This window comes from Chanodichthys erythropterus, chromosome 8 (genome assembly GCF_024489055.1).
Source record: "Chanodichthys erythropterus isolate Z2021 chromosome 8, ASM2448905v1, whole genome shotgun sequence".
Classification (NCBI taxonomy): domain Eukaryota; kingdom Metazoa; phylum Chordata; class Actinopteri; order Cypriniformes; family Xenocyprididae; genus Chanodichthys; species Chanodichthys erythropterus.
The window spans coordinates 10,364,275-10,375,040 of NC_090228.1; the positions used below are offsets into that span (position 1 = coordinate 10,364,275).

The window sequence follows — 10,766 nt, forward strand, 5'->3', positions numbered from 1 at the left end:
AATATTTCTTAGTTTGTTTAATATTCTCATTAGGTAATAATGATCATAATGATTATTTATGATGGTTATTAGTCACATTCATGAAAGCACAACATTTTTGCCCAACAAACCCTGGTGTTCTTTTAGAATGTGTTTGTTTGTTCTTTAGAACAAACCCCAGTGCAGCCCTAGTATTTCCAACTACTTTTTACTTCTAAGCAAAGACAAAACAGTTCACTTAACAACCACTGGTGTCGCTAATAACAAGGGTTCTGCAAATAACTGATCTTCCACAACCTACTGAAAACTACTAATCATTTAGGGAGAAGCGAACGCACACCACAAAATGAAAGTGGTGTGCTGGATTTATAGTGCGACACAATAATAATTTTATCTTGATTATCATGTTTTCAATACCACCCAAACAACCACCCTGGCAACTGCATAGCAACACACTAAAACCCATTTAGAACATCAGCCTTCACATACTAATGCCTTTGCATCATAGTGGCAAGTAGTACTCACATTTTCCAAAAATCTTTAAAAATAATATTTCCATTCCATGGCAATTTCATTTGGGTCACAGACTGGTGTTCCAATAAATCAGAAGGCATGAGAGAAAGAAATCAGTCCCTTTGCCAAAATACACTGTTGCTATTTTAGCCTGTGATAAAAGCACATTTTGATGCTTTCCATCCCCCTTTCCTTTCTTTCTCAGGGTTTATCTTGTATATATTTGGCATGCTCTATTTATGCAGGGTACCTTGGACACATTATCAGTTGTCCTCGATATAATGTTGGTAAAACTGGCATGCACCAGGGATTTGACGGTCATTCATTTTAACCTTTTATTCAAAAATATATGAGCTTTTGAAGATCAAATGTCTTTGGATAAAATTAATGTTGCACAGAGTATGTTTTTTGTTTATATTGTGTTATCAAACTATTTGGCTCGCTTAGATCTACTGATGTATAACCATGTAACAAAGTAAACATGTTGTTGTTACTAAATCAGTCAATTGCATTACACAGCTGATCAAATGTCAGTTTGACAGTTCCCAAGAGAGGGACTCAAAATACTGCAGATTTCTTTATTTTTAGTAAGCTAAAAACAATAATTGAGTGTACTGTTTTAGCTGTCTTTCTATAGTTGTGGCTTGAACACCGCTCTTATTTTTGTGAGGCATGAGCGCCACCGTGTGGTAGAATAAAATATTGCATTAATATAGTGCTTTCCTGCTGTCATGTTTTGTTTTTATGTGTCGACATATTGCGGAAGTTTTTCTCACTTTGGAAACAAAACAAACTCATTACTCTATTTTCACCCGTTCAGTCGTATATTACAGGATAACTCCTTAATTATGGTTTATAATGGATATCTATAGATAAAACCGTTTAAATTAATAAAAATCAGCTAATACAGTTCTTAATTACCAGATCAGTTCGCACAATGGGATAATTTGCAAAGGAATAAGCAGAACACAATAGTGAATAGTGAAATAATAATGAATAATAAGAGCAACAACAAAGTATCTAATATGATATTCCTGACCGTTTGAAACTGCGCTCTGGGGAAGCGTCCATATCAGCCATCGACGATTTTCTCTTATTCCTCTTCGGTCTTTCGTTCACCGGCTCTGTCATCGGCACGGGAGATCCGTCGGTTTCCTCCATTTGAAAAAAAGTGGACCTGGAATACGCTACTGTAAATTGTATGTACAAAACGTAATACAATTCAAATTAATTAATTTGTGGGGTGAACAGAAAAGGAGAAGTTAGTGTTATTCAACGGATGGGACGGATTTTGAATATGGCGGAAATCTGAATCGCGGCCAATCAGAAGTGGGCATGGGGGAGGGATTTAATGCGACTAGTAATGACGAAATATTTGCGCGCCTGCTGTCTCTCGTGTTACATGTATATTCATCAACAACAAACCACCTATTCTTGCATTTTACTTAAATTAATCAGTACTAAAAACGACATTTGCATATGAAAATAAAACCGTGTTAAAAGCTAAAAACAAACGTTTCATTGTTTGTTTTCAACCATTTCTTAAACCCCATTTGGCGATTTTATGTTATTGGATAATTTTATATTGTTGTAATCAGGGTTGGGCAAAGATGCATCAAAATGTATTTTAAAATAAAATACTAAATACCTTCATTTTAAATGAATCAAAATAAACTACAAAATACAAATGCCACAACATGTATTAAAATAAACTTCTGTATTTTTGTATTTTAAAAATACTTAAAACTAGTTTTACAAGGGAGCATGAAATTTCTTCATCAACTGGCCTATTTGATTTATCCCTTCACCATTACACTGACTCAGTTGATTAAAGGGATAGTTCACCCAAAAATTAAATTTATTTCATGATTTACTCACCCTCAAGCCATCCTAGGTGTATATGTCTTCTTTCAGATGAACACAATCTGAGATATATTTAAAAATATCCTTATCCTCCAAGATTTATCATGATTGTGAATAAATGCCTTTTTGAAGCAAATCCATGCATTTGTGTATGACAGATATCCTAGGATGGCTTGAGGGTTAGTAAATCATGGAATAATTTTCATTTTGGGGCATACTATCCCTTTAAGTAAACAATGTTTGATAGCACCAGCTTTTCTCTGCCCGAGTCATACAATAAATCTGATATATGCAACCAGTTAACAGATCAAAAATTCACATATCCCTGTGATCTCCCAGATGAAGGTTAGTTTTAAAGTAGCCAACTGTTTAATGTTTAACAGTTTGCGAATGACTCATAATTGTATCCTAATTTAGTTACTTGGTGTTTGGTAACAAAGGGCCTACTTTGCATCAGCAACTAGATGAGAAAACAAGTCATTCATAAGAAGACAACTGATGGCACCTGTAGTTTCTTTGTAACTAATTAATCATTTGATTTTTAATCATAAATAGGGGTCTGCTGCTCCGTATAATAGTTTTCAAAAACATTACATAAATTGGTAAACTATTTAGCCTAGGCTACTAAAATGAACACCAAAACAACATGAACTGTTAAAAATTATAGCAATTTATGCAAAAATTGATTTTGTACCTTGACCACCTTCTTCCACATGGATCAATTTTCTGTTCTGATCTCCACAAGTCTTGGAAAGATTCTAAGCAGGCACCAATCAGGAGCCACATTTTTATGATGTCATCATGTAGACTTCTTACGAAGTATTGTACAGTATTTTAAAACTACAAAAATACAAAACACTAAAGTATTTTAATACAAAATACAAAGCCATTTTCATCAACCCTATCAAATACAAATTACAAAATACTATTTTATATTTGAAATGTGTTTGAAATACATGTATCATAAATATTGCCCATCCCTGATTGTAATCATGTCTATTCAATACTTCTAATAAAGATAAACACAATATTGTAACAGAAACAGGGAACACTGTTCATGCACTAAAGCCTTTTTACTCAACACAACTGACTTAAGGGCCTTTATTTCTTGAGTATTTCAAGAAATCTGAATAAAAATGGCAAAATGGTCTTAACTTTGAAGACAGATCAGATGTAATCTACGTCAGTTTATGTATCATAAGGTCAAAAGTGTTAACTGATGTGTTAAAGGCCAGTCTGGAAGCAGTCTTACCCCTCACAATATCCAGACCTCATTAGAGCTGAAAACGTTAAGCTTGTTTATTTCAAACTAATGATGCCTATTGTGTACGGGTAATTAAAACAACAAAACAGTTCAAGCATTGTAAATGCACAAAGAAAAGATTGACAGTTCCCAATGAATAAACTTGTTTTTGTATGAGTCAGTAAACCAGTAAACCCATTTTTCTTTCATTATTCAGTGAAAATGCCTGCACAATAAACATACTGAATGTTGTTGTAATTACACATTTATTATTATAACCATTAAATATTTTTATTAGTATTCCATTTCCACAACATGTTCTACAAATAGCCTAAATATGATTAGCTGAACCACATAATCAGGACCCGCATATGCACAAAATACCAGGAGAGATACTTCATGATTATTTTAAAATATGCACATTTGATGGTGAAACAGTGGTTAATAATTCTCAAAGTTTAAACATCTTTATTAAGGAGGGTTTCATCTTTCAGTCACAGTATGGTTACAGGTTATTGGGCAAAGGTTTTGCAGTCTTATATTTTATTCAGAATTACATTTTCCCAAGTACAAATTGTTAAATTGCAAAAGTGTTTTTTTCAAAACATACAACATCATTATTATCTACATCATTCAATATAGGAAAAAATGAATAGAGGCAATATAGCTATTAAATTATGTAGTGCTTTGATCCTTTAAATATTAATGTGAACTATATTATCATCCAGCTAAATGTGACTTTAAAGCATACAGATATTAAAATATGAAAAATTAACATCAAGATTTTCTGCAAAAGCCCTTTTGAAACAATGTATTGTGAAATGTGTTATACTTGACTTTAATTCAACTCTACCTAAATCTAACACCTACATTCTGAAACTTTAGCTTGTAGTGCCTTTACACCAACAGAGGGCAGAATTTAACATCAGATTAGGCCAGTCTTAAAGCAGTTATTATTGCCTTGTAGTGTTCATTTAATTGCTGATGAATACATAGTTAGGGTGTCTCACAATAACAACCAAGTTAATTGAAATTTCACTCATATTCAGCTGAAAAGAAAACATTTAGGCCTATTTAACTCATGTTTTATTTTCCCGTATATTTGCAATAACCTCTTCAAAGGCTTGAGCACACATGCAAAGGGCACAGATCGCTCTGAGCGCAATGGGAAGCCGAAGAATTGATCCCCAGTCATTATAACCGATTTCAAATGGTGCTAGATGACAGAAGGGACTCTCAGCACCAGAGGAAATCAGTCATCCTTTGGTGGGGAGAGATGGGGGCAGGAACGGCCAGAGAGGGAGAAAGAGCTTCAGAGAACACAATCTCTCTTTACTGGCCCTATCAGGCAATGTTAACATTTCACATGAGGGTAGGAAAAACAAATACACTAAAAAACTCATATAATGCAAGTAGACAAGTAGACTCAACCACACAAACTTCCATGTATTCATACAGTAAATACAGTCTGTGAGCTGTGTATTTAATGCAAAGTGCCCGATCCCTGCTTGTTCCTCCAACAAGAAATTACTACTCTATCGTCATTTATCCATGCACCATAAAAGCTCTGGTTATCCTTGAACCTCATGTTGAAGAATTCGGTTACTTGTTAGTCAAGTGGTTTGTTTGTATTCCTAATGAGAAAATCAAATTAAATGAGGTTCATCATGCCATGTTATTGTCAACTAAAACTATTACTTTGTAAATGAAATATTAAATATTAATTTATATTTAATTTTAATATTTAATATTAATTTGACCTTGGCAACTAACCAAAATAAAATGAGATGAATTACTAAAATGACTAAAACTGAAATAAAAATAAATTGAAGCTATAACCGACAAAAATGTTCACTTTCACTCAATTTAATTACTAAAACTAAAAATGCAAAATAAAAATATAAAATAAAATGCAATTCAAAATATTAATACATACTATAAAAGTACATAAATGTGTGATACAGCATGATGCAGTGTTATTTTAGTATTATTTATGTAATTCATACACTGTTGTAATGCACAATATTGCAACATGTTCCTTTTGTTCCATATTTTGCACCAGACAGAGATAGCGCCATGCAAAACGGGCCTTACAGAAACCTCCAAAAAAGTAAAAAAAAAAAAAAAAATTCCAGCTCAGCTTAAAGTTCAGTTGCTGTCTTAAATGAAGTGTAATCAAATTGTCTGTACAAGTCATTTCAACTCAATTTTTTTCAGTTATATTCACCTAACTTAAATAGTTGAATCTTGTATAAAAAAAAAAAAAAAAAAAAAAAGTTGAAATTGGTTAAAGTAATGGCAAAACATGATGTTTTGACTTATTCATTTTTTTTTTTTTTTACAGTTGTATTTCCCTTGTGGGACTGGGCTGGCTTGTTCACACCACATTCATTTGACTTCCAGTATTTGAGTGAGTTCATCAAGCGCTTGGGGCAAGTCATATAAGCGCTATCTGGTTCTCCTGTGATTCAATAGATGTACTTCCCTCACTTCTCTCGAAAAGCCACTCCACCCACTAACGTTTCCTTGTCCTTTTTTGCTATTCTTTGGATCGTCCATCGCTGGGAAATGTGATCCAGCTGCAATTCCCTCCCCAAGAACACTGATTTCAAATGGTGCTAGACACTGGTAGAACACATCTAAACCACCATGTGAAACCAGCATCCGGAGGAAGCGTCCAGGAGTGCAAACAATCCTATCAGATGTCCCTGTGTCATTGGCTGAGCTGATGATTAACATTACAGGAAAGGCAAAAGGTTGAAACAGCAGTGGGCATGCTTTTACAGGAAGTGACTCTGTCAAAACAAATGTCACGGTCATGGTCACCATGGCGTTGCGGTTTTGAACAGTGACCTCCGATTTCCTCCATTGATACCAGACTTTGTAAACCTCTGGTTGTTGATCAGTTGGATAAGAATGTTAATACAGCAAAGAGACTGCATCTTATTGCATAACACACAATGTGCTTTGATGTATGGCATGTTTGTGTATAAATAGACCCTTGATTGCCCAGAAAGAATCCCTGCATTGGTTTTGTCCGTGGGAGGATGACGTCAGCCCTTTTTCAAAGGAGAACTGTGGGAGATGGAAAATATGAGTCACTGAATGATCTCTAAACAATGTCATCATTCAAAGTAGACGTCAAACACGAACAGGATTGGTCGCTCACCTGTGGCCGGGCCACTGAAGGTCCTTGAAGTTAACTTGCGTACTTACCGCCAACGCATCACTGACGTGGTCTCGGGCCCACTTGCAAATAATGGCGTTTCGACATGGCACGCTTTCTTAATTGCTTTGAAACGTGTTTAATGCACCACACCTCTACATGGCTCCTCCTCATTTATACATCAGCCAATGGCTGATCACGTTGATGATGTCATTGCTAGAATATCACTGACTTGTCTCTACGAGTAGGTGTTATTTATATACTATTATAGTATTTATTAATAATCTGAATGAGCCTTTTGTTTTTATATTTCTATCTTTTATATTTAACATCTGTGCGCAAGTCGACTTACGGTGGAAGCCTAACCTCTGACGCGACGCATGATGTATTGACTAACGCGGAAGCGCAGAGGATAGAGTAAAACAAAACATTAGGTGCATCCCAATTTGCGTACTTGTGCACTATTCTATGACGTTTTTAAGTATAAATAGTGTGAGTAGTGTGTTCACACAGAAAATCCAAAAAGAAAAAGTGCACTTTAAATACCCGGATGATGCACTAAATTAACGGGAAAAACAAAGTGTGGAATGTTGGACACTTCGTGCACTTGACTGTCGCAGCTTTAATTACATAGTGGAGGGGAAGGGAGGATCGGACTCCATTGTTAAATGACAAAATAACCTATATTATACAATTCACGCACTACATGGATGAGTGCACAAGTACATAGTATATAAGTGCATAGTGTATAGTGCGTAATTTGGGACGCAACTATTGTTCACCAATTAAAAGTCTAAAATGAGAATTTTAAAATAGAAATGTCAGAGGATTTCGATATAAAAGTAGAGGAGCTTGAGTTTTTTGCCCAGCTCTATTTGTTTGATCCGCAAAAGGAGTCTGCTCTCACCTACTCTTACATTCTACGTCACATCGCGTCAGAGGTTACACTTCGCCGTAAGTCGACTTGAGTATGGATGTTTGTCGGAAGCCGGTTATTATAGTTAAAAATTTTAAATATATTCATACAAAACCCAACTGTCCCTTTAATGGGGATCAAAATGACCCCAGTGACTTTCACAGAAACATTTTCAAAATATCATCTTTCTGTTCTACAGAAGAAAATAAGTCATAGATTTGGAATAACGGGTGAAAAATGATGCCAGATCATTCATTTTTAGGTGAACTGTCCTTTTAAAAGCTTCCACTAGGGTTAACAGCTATATTTAGGCTTATGAATGTTTTTGACTGTTTGTGCTGCAGGGATTTCATATTTCCTTATATTTCTCACCAAGAATAATCACCGCATATGACCTGCAGCAATAAGCTGTACACTACTGTTTTACCAGCTTGCATAAGGTGTCCTCTGGATGCTAGGAAGCCCACACAGATTTAGCTTACCGTGTATTATTACACACCTTATTATCTGTTTCTCGCACCCCGGAACCCACAGGAGGTGCCTGATTTAATGGCCCAAGTCAGCCGGCACTGACTCTTGCATAAGAGGAGAGAGTGCAGCCTTTATTTTCACACAAAGTGACAGTTAACCGTCTTCTGCTAACCAGCGCTAGCTTTGGTGTTCAGTTTTGTCAGTTTAATTGGACAGAAAATATCATCTTGTATAACATATACTATTCAAAATAGCACAACCCTTGCAACCTGTGAAGCTTATTAAAAGTCTTGTAAGCTTTCCTGCATATTTTTTTTTTAAAAGTTAGATATTGCTATAATGGCTCTCCTGAGAAATCCCACTCGTTTCTATAGCAGCATTTAGCTCTGTAAATGGCAAATAAAAATGTGACTGTGGTCCACTGAGATGGTGCTCTGTAAACCAAGGGCATGAGTTTGGAACAAGGCTATCTGATTTACAGACTTATGGCAGATGGAGGAAGCATTTCGGAAGCTTGTTTGGAAACAGTGATTACCTCTGCAAATTCCATGTAGTGCAGAAAATGCTTACACAGCTTTTAAAGATATTTTTCTGAACAAAAATGATTAGTCATGTGTAGGCCCAGATTACATTTTTCCACATTTTCTGTCTTGATTTTGAGGGAAAATATGTTGAATTCTAGAGAATGGATTTAATAAAATGTGGTAGACTCAGCCAATAAGTAATTTTCAAATTAGCCAAAATAGAGAGCGGATATATAGAAAATGGGTTCTGTGGAAAATTAGATACAATTAAAAAGATATGCTTTAGTGCTGTTAAGTTAATTCTATGGAAATCAAGTTCTGTGTGCAGAGATTTTATGTAAGCCTGGACTGGTCCTATTATGCTGATCGTAATTAATGATAGTGCAACTTACCGGATCCATTTAGAACAGCAGGTGTTGAACATTTTTTTTCTCCAGTTCTGAAAGCAAACAGAAGAGGGCAGTGTTTCAGTACATCTCATTCAGACACAAATAACCAGCAAAAACAGGGCAGCAGAGCTGAAGGGACTCCTGCCAAGTCAGTGAATACACAAACACACATGTGAGTCCTGCTCTCTGGTGTGTGTGTGAAAAGCCCACCATAGAGGTGTTGTTCTTTGCGCCCTGTCACTCCACTTCCTACTCTATTCAATCCCAGGAACTGACACGCAGAAGACAGAAACTCACTGTGTGCGCACACACATACACACACAAACTCACAAAAATGAATGGACTGCATGACTGCCCGTCGCTATAAGTGATGACATCACCCCCTCCCGCCCGTTGCCTCCTTGGCCTAATTTTTTATAAAAGAGAATGACAAGATCTTCTATTTTATGTAACAACCTGCTTTGAGCACTCCTTCAGTCGTGGTTGTTAGCTCTACATTAGCTCTCTCTCTCTCTCTCTCTGATATCAATTTATTTTGTACTAGCTGAGCCTTGCCGCCAAAAAGCACAGCTAAATGTGTTCGTCTCTGCGAATGCGGGTGGGTGAACAGAAACGCCTATCCTCTTTGGTGGCTTGGCTCGTGTGAGCTCTGTAATGACGTGGCCCAGAAGTGATTAGTCTGTCCAGCCACGTGAGTGTTTCTCACTGCTGGATCTGTTAGAGAGGCGGAATGATGCTTCTTTATAGTAATTTGTTTCAAGAATGCTTGCTAACTGTGAGAAGTGAAAATGTGCAGCTTAAGGAGACATTTTTACCTGATTTTTTTTTTTTTTTAATGGAACTGTTTATTAAACCTTTAAACAAAATATTACAAAATAATACAAAACAAAAGTAGGTGTATGTTTTATGTATCATATTACATCAGGATGTTATGGCCCATATAGTATAATAAAAATACGGAGCTCACACTCAAGGGAAAAACTCTTCAGGCCCAAACAGACAAAGAATATGCAATTTGGTGCGGACGTTATTTATATGGCCAAAAAGTACGATGAAATTCTGATAGCTTGTAATGTAAATACCTGCACACCTGCCTGTGATTTTCAAATGATCCTGAAGGGCTTGATTAGCTGGTTCAGGTGTGTTTGATTAGGGTTGGAGCTAAACTGGACATTGAAGACCTCTGATGTAAATCAATGAGTTTTTTTTTTTTTAAATATAGCAGGTTACTTACATGAAATATATATTTATACACACAAAAATCAGTAATATCATCATCTCTCAATAATATGTCTTAATAAGATGATATTTAAATGCTTATTTTTATGATCAAAACTTTGTATTTTTAATTGTGGGGGCAAAATGCAATGCAATGGAATTCAATAATGATTGAGAGATACAAATAAACACTCCCCAAAATGTTCATTCACCACTTTTTTTTGTTTTTTTTTTAACCGTTTCACCGCAAAACCTGAAGATTGACTTTTTCTCAATTACACTAAAAGGCCTTTTACTTAGTAAAAAGTATGAACTATCAATCAGAGGGCATGTATTAGATTGTGTGCAACAGATTTTTCAGCAAAGTTTTGATCATGTCAAGGCCTTAGAAATTCATGTAATATGATACAAAATCAAGACTTGGAAAAAGGGCATAATTGGTCCCCCTTTAAATTTTCAGCACATCACCAATCCCTCTTAATTT

General features: G+C 35.6%; 1 protein-coding gene across 1 annotated transcript in view; it reads right to left on the minus strand.

The window, feature by feature from the left end:
* net1 (neuroepithelial cell transforming 1) overlaps positions 1-1,751 on the minus strand; it is a 30,604-nt gene extending 28,853 nt beyond the window's left edge. The window contains exon 1 of the mRNA XM_067391759.1: positions 1,532-1,751. Within this exon, the coding sequence (XP_067247860.1) occupies positions 1,532-1,653 (122 nt within the window). The 5' untranslated portion in view covers positions 1,654-1,751. The remainder of the gene's footprint in view (positions 1-1,531) is intronic.
* Positions 1,752-10,766: the final 9,015 nt, after the last annotated feature.